This window comes from Mya arenaria, chromosome 8 (assembly GCF_026914265.1).
Source record: "Mya arenaria isolate MELC-2E11 chromosome 8, ASM2691426v1".
NCBI classification, from domain to species: Eukaryota; Metazoa; Mollusca; class Bivalvia; order Myida; family Myidae; genus Mya; species Mya arenaria.
The window spans coordinates 73,782,292-73,799,133 of record NC_069129.1 but is presented as its reverse complement, the minus strand read 5'-3'; the positions used below and the strand labels follow the sequence as shown (position 1 = coordinate 73,799,133).

Below are 16,842 nucleotides of genomic sequence, written 5' to 3'. Positions count from 1 at the left end.
AATTAAACAGGATTAATTCGGTAGTGTTTCCGTACTTCCGGTTGAATGTCAGAATTTGGAATTCTTGTTATTTTTCTCTTATTTGTGAGGCATTTTTGAAGTGGGGACGCCACTGTGCATTTAAAGACATGCGAAACTGAACTTAAGTATCCATATGAAAAATTCATTGGAAGACTTTGTATATTTATATTGACTGATTATCAGATTATTGTATATAATATATTAGCAATAAACAGCAGTACTGTACTCTGCCTCTGGTCTAGCTAGACTCTTTGAACAATAGTCTTCACTTAATCATGTTTAGTACTTCACAAACAATATGCCATTTAACAATTCAAAATATGGTGAAAGAGTAAGTGAAGACTACCTTAAATGCTAGGTAGTTGAGCATAATGCGGAAGATGCTGCCTGGTATTGGAGTGTTTGGGACATCCCCAAGTATCCGCTCATTTGTGGCCATTCTGAACTCTTGTGGATTCAGGTATACATCACAAAAATGTGTTTATAGAAATGGTAACGGTAATATTAAAAGCTTGCAGAATTGAATATTAGTCTAAAATAATAGATGTGTTATACTGGATTCTTCTAATCGCTAATGTCTAATTGAGTTTGTGCAAAAACGGGGGGGGGGGGGGGGAGGAAATATTGAAATTGTATTTAGAAAAGTATTTTATGTTTGAAATTGATAATGAAGGTTTATATTTATATTTTACCATGTAAGTGCAAAGATATTTTGCACAAAACAAGCCTTACATGCATTAATAGCACTGGATTTGCCTTTCCAATAAAACAAAACTTGACTGACACAGACAACAGTTATGCCAATCGTAACAACTCTGCAATTCTTGGCAAGCTTTGAGATAGACCTCGTAAATACAATCATAACAACGGTATTCCGATTGTTGTAAAACTGTGAGCCACAGCCTTGCAGGTGCCCTTAATATATATACATATCGTTATTTTTTGACAGTATGAGATGAAAAAAAACATCAAACTAATAATTATTCATTGGATAATTGTGTACAGAACTAATATAAAATAACATTATCTGGTAATATTTCTTGTTTTTATGATATCATATAGATGCAATATGCTTTAACCTGGAATCCTGACCTGATTAACTACCCACTTTTGATACAAAACAATTTGTACGTAAAGGATTTGCCATATCAAAAATCATAAAAAAAGCTGTCAGCGTACAATTATTTGGACTAAGTTTAATGTCTGAATGACTTTATATCATCATTTGACATACAAGCAATATTTCTGGTGATTTTGACATTTTTGTTCTGAATTCCAAGGGATTTTGACATACATGTAATACAAGTTAATCAACATAGTGCTACCACGCGAACATCTTTTTACCTTTTTGTACATACAGAAGTATTTTATTTATGCTTGTATATATACATATATATATATATATACTATCGTATTCTAATTAGAGACTGATATCATAAGCAAATACTGAAAACTGTAATGCTCTTGCAGAACAGAATATGTTATAGAAAAAATATATTTGAAACATATTTATGTAATTCAGGTAGTCTTTTTATCCCATGTAGTGTGGTTTATCAACATTCATCCTTTTTTTAAATTATGGGGGATAATAATTTCCAACGGAGGGACTGGGGAAAGGATAAAAATTTCGGGGGATATGATGGCATGTACGGTATGCTTTGGATAAATATTGTGTCCTGATTTGAGACAGATTACATTTTTTCATGGATTTTTAACCTCCAGCAGGATCATTTGTATGGATTTCAATTTAATAACTAAAAACATGAATATGTATCACAGTTTGAATAAAAAAAAATTCATTGGCATAAGGTGATGTATGAAACATATCCTTATAGTTGTAAAAAAGCTTGCTTTCATGTAAAACCCATAAAATCTACAGTGACAAGCCAATTTGCATAACATTAAACAAGGATACGGTTCATAATCATAATTTTACATTTATTTTTCAGAGTGGTTGCTCTTTGGGGCCGTGTGAAATCAGAAGCAGATCACCTAGCTCAAGAGCTGAGAATTCCCATCAGTACTGATAATGTAGATGAAATCTTACTAAACAAAGATGTAGACGTTATTGTCATCAGCTGTCCACCCCATATGCAGTCTCCAATAGCAGTAAAAGCCCTTGGCATTGGAAAACATGTTTTGTGTGGGACACCGGCAGGACCAACGCAGATTGAATCTCATAAGATGGTACATGCAGCTGGGTACTATCCAAAACTTGTGGCTAGGATGATCTACGGTCTTAGGTATTTACCTACCATCAACTCTATGAGAAGGTTGATAGATGAGGGATTCCTTGGGGAGGTAAAGATCTGTGAAATTAGAGTAAACTTCTGGAACTATCCAAAGGAGAAGTTTGACTGGACATGTGATGAAACTATGGGTGGTGGGGTTTTAAACTCCATTGGCAGCAATCTCATTGACGTTGTCACATACTTGACCTCGCAGAAGGCAATCAGTGTTCAAGGCCTTCTGAAAACTTACACCAAACAGACTGAAAAAATTAAGGGCATTAGAGAAATAACAAGTGATGACTTTTGCTCCTTCCAACTGGAGCTTGACTGTGGAGCTTGCACTACTGTAACTATAAATTCCCACATGCCAGGCCAGTTTTACCAAGAAATTGTCATAGTTGGAACAAAAGCAAGGCTTACAGCTAAAGGAGCCGATCTTTACGGGCAAAAGAATGACTCAAGAAAAGAAGAATTACTTCACTTTGACCCGATTAACTTTAAAGAAGAGGAAAGGTATGGGGTATCAGAGAAGACGCGTTCAGTAATACCCACACCTTACCTGAAAGGTATAATTAGAATGATGGAAAGTGTGAAAGAAGCCTTTGATAAGGAAGAAGAAAGACAAAGCTACTGTCAGGAGATGCTGGAAAATGCTGCCACCTTTGAGGACTCCGTGTATGTTCAGACTGTCATTGACGCTATAAGGAAATCAAATCGGAGCAAGGAGTGGGTGAAGGTTGAAGTTAAGACAGAGGAGCCACCAAGTCCAATTCTCCCACATGGGGCAGGGAAAAACTCTGGCTCACTTGTGCAATAAACTATAAAGTCAGATTATATGTCACAGTATTGTAAACATTTGGTTAAATGATTGCGTGTGTAGTTAAATGTTTCTTTTATAACTTTTTAATGTGAATAATATTGCATGCATATTTTATAATAACATCCAATGAGTGGCACAAAGAATTGGTTGGTCTTGAAGTAAATTTTACATTTTTTTTTTATTTGCACAACTCAAATGGCCAATCTTTTCCATCTAAATTTAAGTTTAGCGTATAAATGACCTTCAAAACATGATGCGCTATAGGTGCAGCTCTTTTTTTCACATAAAAATGTTGGAAAATTTAGTGTTTAAATTCATAAGACCTATTTTTGATTGCCACAATTTAAATTTTAACACTTTTGACCTTATTCATGATATTTGTAATTTCATCAATTTTCTCCATACATGTATGATGGATTTAGTATAAACAGTATTGCAACATTATAAATTCATTATATTCATGTGTACAGAACATGAATTAATTTCAGAATTAGTAGTTTAGATTTAACATATTGCACTTTTTGTTTGATTCACTTCATGGTAATTTTTTTTATGCTAAATTTCAGGTTTTATTAATTAATTAAAACTAAATGCATGCTAATTATAGGGTCGTTGGTTACATTGGTTATTGGTCCCAGGTTTGAATGAGGGCAGAAGGGCATGGTTCTGGTGTAAACCTGTCCAGCTAAAACTGTAGAATACAAGCTTCAATTGCTATAGATTAATTTTGTTACTGATTGTTTTTCTCTTTTGCTTTACTGACTGATTTTTTTTGCATTTATCTATATATTTACTCTTTAACAAGCGAAGAAAAAATCATTTTACAACTTGTCTCAGCTGAGTTTACCTGTTTTAAAACGGTGCATAATGTTTCCAAGTTTATAGTGTGTAAATCCAGTAAATTTCGAATTTGAAAAATATGCAAAAACTGCGAAAGATGCATGTGTCCTTAGAGATCTACATGTATTACATCTGTAAGCAAGATTTAATGAGTTGTACGATATCAATTTAATGTAAAGTAAGTTTTTGACAATTTTCTCTTTTCTTGTAATCATATCATCTGTTGCCTAGACCCCATAAACAAATATTATTAGATATAAAACACAAGTAAAAGCATGAACATACATGTATTTACATATTGCCAGTATAATTGTTGTCTCCACATCGCTGGTTTTTATTTGCTAGTAATTTTTTGTCAATATTATTTATGGATTCATCAGATTGTCATTTAATCATAATCAACAGCCTTTATAAAAAAAATAATGTGGTTAATATGTGAATAAAAAATATTTATATGAAAACCACCTTTTCAGCTTTCTTATTAAATGTTTTTTTGGAATCTTTCGTTTGTTGGGTATGTGATAACAAGAAACATGATGTCAATGAGCTATTTACTGACGTGTTTAACAATCAGACATAACATAACAAATATAAAAAATAACATCATTGTCATCAACAAGTTTTCCTGCTGTACGGCTTGGATCTACACATGCACGGTGCCGCTAGTTGACATACCACTGTAAAATTGCTAGTTTTTCAGACATATGATTTAAGGATCATAATAGTATTTTCAATTTCAACAGTAAAGTTGTAAGCAGAATTATGTTTATGGCAATAATAGTATGGTGTAGTAATGAGTAGTTGGTAAAAATGTTATTAAATATTAATTTTTTATACTTCAGCTTGCTAAAAGTATTCAACTATTTCTAGGTCGTACTTAAGACAACATTCTCATAGATTTGATAATGATAAATCTTGTATGCATAGCATCATCACTCTGGTATACAAGAATGTGATAGCAAAGGATCAAAGATATTAAGTGAAAAAAAACATTACTAAATGTCTTCTTATTTATCAATAATAAAAAATTATGTCAACATTTACCACTTATAAGAGGGAACTGTCAAGGTGCGGATCAGCCTTCTAAATACTTAGTAGCTTTATATACCTGACTGGCCTCAAAGCGGAGAGTTCTTCCCATTTTTAGTTGTTCTTATTGATGGCATATCTACATAATTATCATATCTGAGTTTAAATGTCTAAAAATCTACAAGGATTTGAACATTATTCTGGTGACATATCGTAAGCCCGTACAGACATTAGTAAGTTACAATAGCGATGCATCTTATCCTGCTCAAAAGTAATTCTGGCAATTTAACTCTTTGAAGATTTTCATAAGTTGAGTTGTAATCATTAGAACAATTTTTAGAGCTCTGTGCTAAATCCTTTGACGTAAAAAACACAGAAAGGCCACCCTTATTTGACCAATAGTAAATTCAAAATATTGTCAACAGTTGAGTACTATTTCTAAAGTCTGCCTGCAAATAATAAATTACGTCATTGAGTTCATACAAGCGTGTCAGTTTCTTTGTCAGAAAACTCACGAATATTTTACCGAGGCTGTTTGATAATGTTATAGCTGTATAGTTTTTCTCTTCTTTTATTATTTTTTTGCCATGTGCTGAACAAAATACGGCAGTGTTAGTGCATTATGAATTATTATTATTATTTCAGAGAAAATAACTTAAAATGCACTGTGCCTGCTATACATGTACATTGTAGTATAACAGTGTCGGTGTACCAGTACAAATACCAGTAATTAAACCAGTCCCCTATTGCAAAGGGAGGAAAATCCTGGCTAGAAAACTGTTCACTGATATGTTAGTATTGTGTAAACTTTGTTAATATCATGAACTGTAATTTTTCGAGTTCTCAAGGGAGATCACTCGCGATTCCCGGTGAATGAAAACAAATGCGAAATATTCAAACTTTCTGCAAAATCGGTTCCGCAAAATCAGCAAGTTCGCCCTTAAGATACTTTAATTGTTTGTTTTGATGTTTGAAAACATCGTATGCCATGGCACTTCCAGCAGAGAAAGTTGCAGAACTAAAGCAAATCATTCACAATCAACTGTCACAGGTATGAAAACATGTAGGGTCTTGCATATTTTTTATTTTATTTGTAGCAGTCTGATTATAGAAGCTATTTTGACTATATTTTAATGAAGTATATTGCTGAAAAATAAACATGTTTTAAGTTTCATCTGTCAAACTCCTATAAGCATCCTGAAGTGCATATTTCATTTTAAACTAAATGTATATAAAAGCTCAAAATTTGAATTTAATAAGTCTGTGTCATTTATAACAGGGTGATGTTCAACGTCGCATCCGTGAGATGCTGGCTGAGAGCATGCAGGAGGAGTATAGCAGCTCCGGTCATCCCCTTGGGGAGGATGAAATTTTCAGCCGTCTTAAACAGCGGGGTGTCGTGGACAACATTCTCCATCAGATACAGTTTGATGGGGCTGGGTCCAAGCCTGCCACTCACATGAGAGGGGACCATATGATGGAGAGAGTAGCAGATAAGAAAAGTACGTCAAAAAATAATTATTGGTTACTAATAAACATGTATTTCATATGTATTAAAATGACATGTAAGTTTTGGGTTATGATTTTTTTGCTTAACTCAAATGTTTTACTTGTCATGTGCAGCCTTGTGGACAAAACTGTAGCCGTTACAATGTAGTAATTAAGTGATAAGCAGAATTGGATTGAAAAGGTTGTGGAAAGAATTATGACTTTTGTAGACATAAAGTGAATGTCATTTATGTTCCAGCAAACATTGACCCTACCAGGCGCTACCTGTACCTATACATAAAGGCTGGTAAAGCCTTTCTGGAACACCTAGAGGACAATAATGCCATGCCAGGGCAGGTTGCTTCCTACTTTACATTCCATGTCCTGTTTCGCGGTCAGAGGTTCAAGTCCCGACCAGTAGCTTGTGCTTGTGAGCCAGACATAGATGAAGGCTTTCTTTTGGAGCTACACAAGGACAGTGCTGGTATGAGAATGGATACAACTAACGCGGTGAAGGGTTGAAAGAAAGCCTTTTTTACCTGATCATCTGCTGTTACTTTTATTGCCACTTTCACCTGTTGTACACTGTAGATAGTAAAATGGTTAACGCTTGTTGAGTTCCAAATAGCGGATTTATTGATTTGCAAGAAATTGAAATAACTTTCTTATACCTATACTATTATGAGTACCAGTAGATAATACGTATCTGATCATAAATGCATAAACCTTTCCAGTAGTTGCTGCTGGTTTTTATTAACATTAACACAAGTACTTCCCAGTAAGTATATTTAATAATTTAATCTTAATGTGTTTCATATCCAAATCAGGGGATGCAGGGAAGATGGCAGACCCAACCACGATGCTGTCCATCTGTGACCAGATCCATTTATCTCTCATAAAAACGGACAACACAGGGGAAACCACTCTTGTGTCCTCACACTTCCTGGAGTGGAGACCTGTGCTTACCTCCCCTAATAGCAGGCTCTCAACATCACTGGAAATGAAGGGAACAGGTATGTACTAGGGTTGTTGCTGACGAGTATTAAATTAGGATAGACCACTTATGATAATGGTCAGTCATGTACATCTCAAATTCATTAAATGCTGGTGTACATTTTACCTTCACAGTCAAACTGGTTCAATATGCACCATAGATTTAGAATTCAACCCTTTATGCCTACATCAGGAAATACTTCCAGCTTTACAAGCCAGAAAACTCATTTTCCACAGTTACTTTATCTTTGTCTATAGTAAATCGGGCAGTTTTTAGCTTGACTATTCGAAGAATAGGTGGGCTATACTACCCGCCCCAGCGTTGGCGTTGGCGTCCGGTTAAAGTTTTAGGGCAAGTTGGGATTTTCACTTATAAGTCCAATACCCTACATTCAATTGACTTAATACTACATGCAGTTGTTCAGGGCCATCACATGATGAGGTTAGATAACTCCATATTATTCTTTACACAGATTATGGCCCCTGATTGACTATGGAACTTAGGTTAAAGTTTTAGGGCAAGTTGGAATATTTATTAATAACTTCTATATCCTTTGTTCAATTGACTTAATACTTCACACAGTTGTTCAGGACCATCACCCAATGAGGTTACATAACTCCATATTATCCTTAATACAAGTTATGGCCCCTGATTGACTTAGGTTAAAGTTTTAGGGCGATTAAAGTTTTAGGGCAAGTTGGGATTTTCACTTAAAACTCCAATGCCATTCATTCAATTGACTTAATACTTCACACAGATGTTCAGAGCCATCACATTATGAGGTTAGATAGTTCCATATTATCTTTTATACAAATTATGGCCCCTGATTGACTATGGAACTTAGGTTAAAGGTTTAGGGGAGGTTGGGATATTGTTTAATAACTTCTATGCCCTTCATTCAATTGACTTAATACTTTACCCAATTGTACAGGACCATCACCCAATGAGGTCATATTTCCATGACTCCATATCCTTAATACAAGTTATGGCCTCTGATTGACTTAGGTTAAAGTTTTAGGCAAGTAAAAGTTACGGGCAAGTTGGGATTTTAACAAAAAAACACTTCTATACTGTTCATTAAATGCACTTAATAAAATTCAAAATTATTTACGACCATCTTACAACAAGAAACATAACTCCGTTTTAAGCCTAAATACAAATTATGGCCCTTGAATTATTTTTTTTTTTTTTTAATTTCCTTTGAAAGGCATATTTGTATATTCTTAACCACATTTTCATAATGGGAAATCAGGTTATTTGAATGACTTGCGTCATTGTTTGGGCGGGCTGGTGGGAGGGCAGCATCAAAGTCACCTTATGTATCGAATAATTTTAGTTAAGTTTGACATAAAGAGACCAAACTTGGTATTATAACATCGTTATTGTATTCTAAGTCAAAGCGGCGTAGTCGAGCGCGCTGTCTTATGACAGCTCTTGTTATCTGTCCCACTCATGTATTACTGTCTTTTGGCTGGTGAGTCACATTTCAGGTGTCGCAAACTCTCTTTTATGCTAATTATTGATCATTGAATTTGACGACAGTAGTACATGTATTAGTATTCATACTTTTGTTTAATGTTAAATGTTTTAAGACAGTTAAGATCAAAATGTTAATAGTCATCCTGTGTTAAGAAGACCATTTTCTTTCAGACAATATGTTTTTGTTCTTTTAATGAAAACAAACCATACATTGTACATGACCTTGAGTGATTGCTAGGTTCAGAGAACAAGGTGTCAGCCGGAGTGATAGACATTCAGGTGGAGCTGTTTCCCAAAACCAAACAGACCGTCAGCAACGAGGTGCTCTCTGCCCAGGTATGTGAGCTTTTGTGTGGTAAGCTTGTAGTTTAAATTTAAACTAATAACACCATTGATATAATTATCATTGGCTCAGAAAAGTAACCAGCCATTCCAGGAAAACGTAGTTCGGAGATCCAAGATAAGCTTTGCCCCCTTCAATATTGTTACCCAGGGCCACTGTGTTTTTCTTCCATGACAGAGTTTTTTTCATTCATTGTTAACTTCTCCAGTAAATATGTACATATTTGGCTGATTGTACACAACATTGTCAAAGTTAACAACATTGTTGTTAACTTAAAGTGAACTATTTTATGATGTGCTGTTGTAATTTTATAAAACATGCATACCTCAATCAGTTCCGTAGATTACATGCGTGTCCATGAAGCTTTTAGAGTATTAAAGATTTGAAAATTAACAATCCTGCAGTTGACAATTTTGTTAATTTTAATAATGTGCTAAACAATCGGTCCATTGTTGCACAGCTTTCTTAAGTATGAGGCAAAATTGTCAGTTTTGAATTAAATTATTTAGATAACATTTATCTATTAGGTTTGAATATTAGTAAGTATGAAGTATGTGAGAAAGCGAGCAACATAAATTCAGATACTTGTATTTTCAGGGCATTTTTTTTGTTCCTCACTTTCATTTAATCTTCCCAAACATTCTCATAAAAGTATTTAGTTATTAATTTCCCACATCATCTTAATTTTCTTTAATCTTTTTTTTCAGTTACTATCTCTGAAACAAATTTGGATCAAATTAATTACAGGTGTACCCTGATGAGGATTTCAATAGTTTATGAATAAAAGGTCATCAAATGCTTATGACCCTTCAAAACACAAGTTGCGAAATATGCATGTATAAGTTTAAGGTATAAGTTAGAAATGTTTGAAAATAAATATGCTATGTAAATTTTTTGTTTTACAACACAGCTACAACTGGAGCGAAGTCGCCATGCAGAGCAGGAGAGGCTGTTTTTGGTATACGCCAAACAATGGTGGAAAGAATACCTCACCATACGGGAAACACACAAGGAGAGGCTCGTTAAAATATTTGCTCAGGTAATGTGAGGCATAATTTACAACTATGTAAAATCATTGGCAAATATGTGAAAGGGCCTTCCATAGTGCTAAGGACCGTAAATTAAAATGTTTTAAGAGTTTGAAATAGTTGTGAGGAACAATCTTTTTAAGGAGTCAAACATAAAATCCTTTGCAACATGTTTTGGGGTAATAAAGATTTATATTATATAAGTTTAATTTTATTTCTTAATGCCCCAATAAACAATATGCTAAACTCGATTTCTTGATGATCATTTTCAAACAAGAAAGATATTCAATAAAATAATGAAAAATTGTGGATTCATAATTCATTTTCTGCTTTTAAAAATGCAACTTACTTTCTTTAAATAGCTGCAATCACCTCAAAGGCTCAAGATATTGTTGATAGGGTAGTGTTGACTATTTTGACATAATAAAATATTCCTTTTGTATATTAAAAGGACATTTCCTAATTTATGCTTGCTAAATATCAAACCTCAACCCAAAAGAAAATTGGTATTTTTAAATATTTTATGTTTTGTTCATTCAAAAGACTTCTGCACTGTGGAAGCCCTTCAAAGGATATTTAGCTAGTTTTTAAATTTGCAACATTATCAATTCATGAAAAATAGTGTTGGGTTAATGACTTAAAAAGTAATTTGTAATGCCGTTTCATTGTACAAGGGAACATCACTGCATCTCTTTTCAAACCCCATGACATATCAGTATGTTCTCACAGTATATTTAATGTGTTTTTATTATATTTATTTCGCAGGATGAGAATGGCAACAACAGACCAGTATGCTCATTTGTGAAGCCCCTGAGGGCAGGGCGGCTGCTGGACACAGCAAGGGAGGCAGCCCGGTTTGTGTCCCTAATCCACCAGGAGAGAACCCCAATGCTCGGAGGCGGTGGTCGCACAGAACAATGGACCACCATGCACGCCTTCCTCACCAGGAATAAAGGGGTAGGGAAATATTGTTGATGTTAATTAGTTAGTTCATACTAGTAAGCTGGATTGTTAAGACATGAGCAAAATATTTTCAATCACTCTTGGGTCTTTTCCTGGGATGAAACCAGTACTTGTGTCTGCTTTTGAAATGCCAAGAGAATGTGTCCCAGGCTTTAATCCCAACCCCATATGTATCAGTTACATTGGTATTAATCAAACTCCACACTGTAATGTTTCAGGATTGTGAGGACCATGCTGTATTGTTGTGCAGTCTGCTACTTGGGTTTGGGCTGGACGCTTATGTGTGCGTGGGCACGAAGGCCAAGAGCGCTGTCCATACCTGGGTCATGACAGTCAGCACTGATGGACTTGTCACTTTCTGGGAGAGCCTTAATGGACACAGGTTGGATATGAAATTATACTTTTTTGTTCAAAATTTGTAAACAATACTTTACCCAATAATTATTCTATTAATGCAATAAGTATGTAATTTATGCTCAAGCAAAATTGAAATTAGAAAATTTACTGTCACCTTTGTGTATTTTTTTTTTGGATTCTACCTTAATGTGTGTTTTACTAGTCTGTATTTCAGTAGCATATCTGTATAAAATCTCCAGATACATTCATGAGCGAGTAAACTGAAATACCCCATCCATGCCCCAGCAGCACCCACCAAAATACCCAAATAATGCAAAAATTATGTAATCCAATACCCCTGCATACCTGTGGAACATGTGCTGTGTAATACATGTATTTATTGTTCAGGTACATTCATGAGGCATTAGATCCCAATGCCCCTCCCATGGACAAGCAGCATCGACCCAAATACCCCTACAGAACTGTGGGCTGTGTGTTTAACCATCAGGCTTTCTTTGCAAATAACCAGGTATTTATTCACACATGTTTTAAACCATTTGAATGACATACATGGGCTTAATGATCTTGATTTTGAAGGAACAAAATTGTTATACATTGTATTAGTATTTTAAAAATCACTTTGAATTTTATGTAATCCCAATGGGATGCTTTTTATCTTACAGTCCAATCACATACCAGCCATTACCTTATGTTGTATAATTGGATTATAAGTAACTATCATGTGTTTCCAGTATGGATCGAAAATCCGACCCGAGGGCACGCGCGTAAGCCGGTAACAAGGGTTGCCGTGTTACTGGTCACGCAGCCTGCCCGAGGGTCAGATTTTTCGATCCGAACTGGAAACACACGATAGATATTTTTTCTTGCATACCTAAAATTATGAATTTGTGGAAATTGACGTAGAAAACGCACTTTTGTACATTTCACCAAAAAACGTGTGCGATGATGTGTACTGACGTCATAAAGCACAGTAATTTTAAATCACTATCGACGTCAATAGTTCCGCTTTTACGATTATTTATTTTTAATCTTAATTAAAAGTGTTGTATTCTTATATTTTTGATTCCGCTTTATTGAAATTGCATAATATACCTTTCATAAACCATACAATCAAAGAAATAAGAAGTGGCGCGTTGTTGCGCGTGACTCATCTTACATGGGGGGTGTAAGAAGAGTTTTTCCAGCACCGGTCACATGACTGGAAACACACGTGGGGTATGCAAGAATATAAGTATGAATCAAACTTCATGGAATCGAGAGCTTTTGTCACATTCCTTGTTTGCTATTGTTTTCACTAACATTGAAACATTTGACCATGTAAGAAATAAATGCATTACTAGTATTTAGTAAGTAGGTCCAAGGTTTAACACTCAAAATTTATATTTGTTATGCATACGTATTGATTTTGAATAAAAGTGTCACTTTAAGAATTGTGATTCATTGGTCTGTGCACAGATAATCGTGAAATCCTTCAATAAACAATTAAAAAGGAGTCTTAACCCCGATGTCTTTATCTTCAGCCAACAGAGAATGTTGAAGTTTGCCAGTTTAACCTGCGCGATGAAGCTCGGTGGAAGTCCATGTCACACGATGCCATCATGTCTGTTTGTGCATCTGGTTCCACCCCACTTTGGCCCCAGTTCCCACCCCTCTCGTCTTCGTCCATCGACCCGGCCCTGGCAAGTAATGACCTGGAACAGCAGCTCCGAATTCTCGTCACTGAACACAGAAGGGTGGGTGAATACTCTTATATGTTTCAAGATTCGATTTCTGGCCCGTTAAAGGATGTACCAGGGGTCTCAAAAAACATAAATATGTAAAATAGCAAATATTTGGTATCATGTTCATTTTAAACAATTAAAAACAAATTTAAATCTACCAACCTAAAGTATAGAGAGAACAATGTGTTTTGTTAATCAATGCATTCATTTCCCCTTACTTACAGGACATGGGACTGACTACATTGTGGGACGACCAGCTGAGTTACCTTCTAACTCCGTCACTGGCTGCATACGAGACCGAGCGAACAACCGGTAAGAATTACCATTACATGCTGTGTATTCACTGTCACTTGAAAACCCCCCAAATATTTCTGTAAATTTTGTCTTACAGTAAAATCATTTTCATGCATGATTTGTAATACTGTTTGTATTTTTTATGTTAAAAAATAGCAACCTAGATCTGTACATATTATACAAATGAAAATGTTCTTATATTGTAGTATATGTCCTGATATATTTTCTGAATGACTATTTTACAATGGGCTGATTGTTCAGAACTTTGTTAAAGTAAATGGGGTTAACGAGATTGTTGTTAACTTTTAAACAGGAAATATTTGATGATGCGCTCATATATTTAAATATAAGCAAGTACAGCTGAAACAGTTGTCTCAAATCTTGTTAGAATACTGCAGATCACAAGTGTATCCATTACCTTTCAGAGCAGTAAATATTTGAATGTTAACAATGATGAGTTAAAGATGTTGTTAAGTTTAACAAAGTTCTGAACAATTGTCCCATTATCTGTTGTTTTATCGCAGGTTTGATCCCCGGGAATGAAGAGTTCCAGGACTCCATAAAGCAGGCCGTTCCAGATGGTCACACTTTCAAGGGCTACCCCATACAGTTCTCACACAGAAATGCGAGAAAAGCCTTCGCCACTTGCTTAAGGTAGCTTTAGTTGTAGTAAGATGGATATTGTATGTTAGGTATCATAATCATGTTTGGCCAGTATAGTAAATAAAAATGTTTTGTGTGTTCTTTGGTAAGTCTCTTTATGATATGATGATGCAACCCCAAGGAGAAGCCATGGTTTCTTTTGTTCCAAATGCTATAAAACAATTGTGTTAAAAAAAACAGCTCTGCAGGTTGAGGTGGTCAAGTGCTCTCAAAATAGATTTAATTACTGGTTTCTACCAAAGAAATAGACTCAAGTGTCTGTAAGTTTTCACTCAGTATTCATCACAATCAAGCTAAAAGAATATAAAGTGGTATTACTAATGAAGAATGATATAATAATCTTTTTTGCTATATTGCAGGTCTCCGGTGTGTGAGGAGATTATCCATTGCCGTGGTGACCATGTGAGGTTGGCTGTGAGGGTACGCGTGTATCCATACCCTGAGTCCGCTTGTGCCACATGGATCATGTTTGCGTGTAAATACAAATGTATTGTGTGAGAGGCAGGCTTGACCTAGCGTTGGTGGGAGAATTAAGTGTGTTACTCATAAAGGAGATTTCAATGTTACACTGCCTGGAATGTCACAGATTGTCAGATATCCCCGTCTACTTGAACACAATGCTTCATCAGTCATCTGTGAAGTGACTATGTGATGTGTACTGTGGTTACAGATAGTGCTGTGACTTGTTACTTCAAAAAACCTTTTATTTATATAAAAAACATGTCTGACTTAAGTGTTTTTGACGTATATTTTTTAGTTTATGAATAAATTCATGATGTTACATATATGCCATCTTTTAATGAAAAGTTTTAGCCAATTCCAACTTGATTTGTTCCACAAAGATATTTTTTGGATATTATATTAAAGCTGCACTCTCACAGATATACCATTTTTACAACTTTTTTATTGTTTTGTCTTGGAAAGAGCAAATTTTTGCGTAAATATCTGCAAACCAGTGATATAAGATTGCTGACAAAAATTCAGATCGAATCGAAAATTAATGTTTTATGGCTTAAACCATTACTAATGGTTAGGGTTAGGGTTACTAACGGTTTAAGAAAAATGCATAAATCATCAATTTTTGAACTTAAATATAAAAATCTGCGATCTGATTTTTTGTCAGCACTCTTATATAACTGGTTTCCATGGATTTTCGCAAAAATAAGCTCGTTCCAAGACAAAAAATAAAGAACTTGTCAAAACATTCAATCTGTGAGAGTGCAGCTTTAAATATTCTTGAATACAGTGTTGTCCGTTAAAATATGTGAAATATTGCTCTGTAAAGGACAAAAAAGAATTACAGTAAATAGTTTAGTAAACAATATAGATAATATTCGCTGGAGTATATTTAGGTACATCTAGATGCACATGACACCATAGGGCAGTATTTAATAAGGCTTTATAGTAACAATAGTTTTTGTGATACTTCAAATTAGAGTATTTATCCAATTTTATAGAAGCGAGCTCACAACAAAGTCTTTTGTTTTCTGTGATATGGATTGTGCTACAAGTTTTGTGATGGTGATTAAATTTGTTGTTGTTGTTAAGCTAGTCTCATTGAGGTTGTTGGCTGAAAATGCTTATATATTCTAGTTGAAGTTCTTATATAGATGGACGTGTAAACATTAGATGTTCTCACTGATTCCAGTGTGTATTATGCAGCTAGCTAGAGCAATAGAAGTTTAAATAAATGTATTAAATGATACATGTACACATTTGTTGTTTAAGCTTCGCAATGCGATATTGTTCTTTATATGATTAAAAAACCGTCCATCAAAAGAAATCTCGTAGAACTCTGAAGTTTTTTTGTAATTTCTACCTATAACATAAACATTTTTGTTAAATTATGTTCGACTAGAAAAGAAGTTTTGTTTTTGTTGAAAGTAACTTCAATTATGCGTTGTGTATATGCATGCTTATTGCTTCAGTTTTGATCAATGTTGCTTAAGCTAATACAGAAAGAGATTTCACAATACAAATGCCATTGTTCCTAAAACTTGCTATGAGTGGTGCTCAATAAAACCCGCTCTACAGCACAGGTTAAGGCAGCGGATAGAGGATATAGGCAGCGGATAGAGGATATAGATGCGTCATAGTAAAGGTGGCTGCATTAATGTACGAACATGCAAACATCATATAAAGGACCAATTATTACAAGTGTGACATTTCTTCAATTGCTCATTAATGATTTGATTTTACAATTGATATTTACAACATAGCGTGCAAATGTCTGTGTGATATAATGGTTCAACTGTCATAGATGTTCAAAGTGTGTTTGTACAGAAAAGTTAACTATTAAATTAGATTCTATATACATGTAAATACATGTGTAATTTGATAGATTTTACTTTTGTAAAAAAATGTTACAAATAAAACTTAAACAATTGAGAGTTTGTTCAAGTTTTAATGTCAGATTGTATTGCTTACATGACAGAATCAGACACTTTTTCTGATCTCAGCGGACAAATTCTGAGTATTTTAAACTGGTTAAGGGCGGAATATAAACTCTTTTAAGAATAAAAAGTTCATTCAAGATTCATCTTCGTAGTTTAACTAAGAGGATTACATCCA

General features: G+C 34.6%; 2 protein-coding genes across 2 annotated transcripts; both read left to right on the top strand.

The window, feature by feature from the left end:
* Positions 1-35: 35 nt before the first annotated feature.
* On the top strand, positions 36-4,367 carry LOC128244838 (glucose-fructose oxidoreductase domain-containing protein 1-like). Its single transcript, XM_052962931.1, has 2 exons — positions 36-481; positions 1,971-4,367. The coding sequence occupies exons 1-2, from the start codon at positions 393-395 to the stop codon at positions 3,067-3,069; spliced, it is 1,188 nt and encodes a 395-aa protein (XP_052818891.1). The 5' UTR covers positions 36-392; the 3' UTR covers positions 3,070-4,367.
* A 1,433-nt stretch (positions 4,368-5,800) lies between these two features.
* Positions 5,801-16,147, top strand: LOC128242105 (centrosomal protein of 76 kDa-like). Its single transcript, XM_052959148.1, has 13 exons — positions 5,801-5,992; positions 6,221-6,443; positions 6,689-6,913; positions 7,257-7,442; positions 9,141-9,238; positions 10,156-10,284; positions 11,039-11,230; positions 11,455-11,618; positions 11,981-12,101; positions 13,114-13,326; positions 13,539-13,626; positions 14,133-14,262; positions 14,631-16,147. Exons 1-13 carry the CDS (start codon positions 5,930-5,932, stop codon positions 14,767-14,769), a joined length of 1,971 nt encoding a protein of 656 aa, XP_052815108.1. The 5' UTR covers positions 5,801-5,929; the 3' UTR covers positions 14,770-16,147.
* Positions 16,148-16,842: the final 695 nt, after the last annotated feature.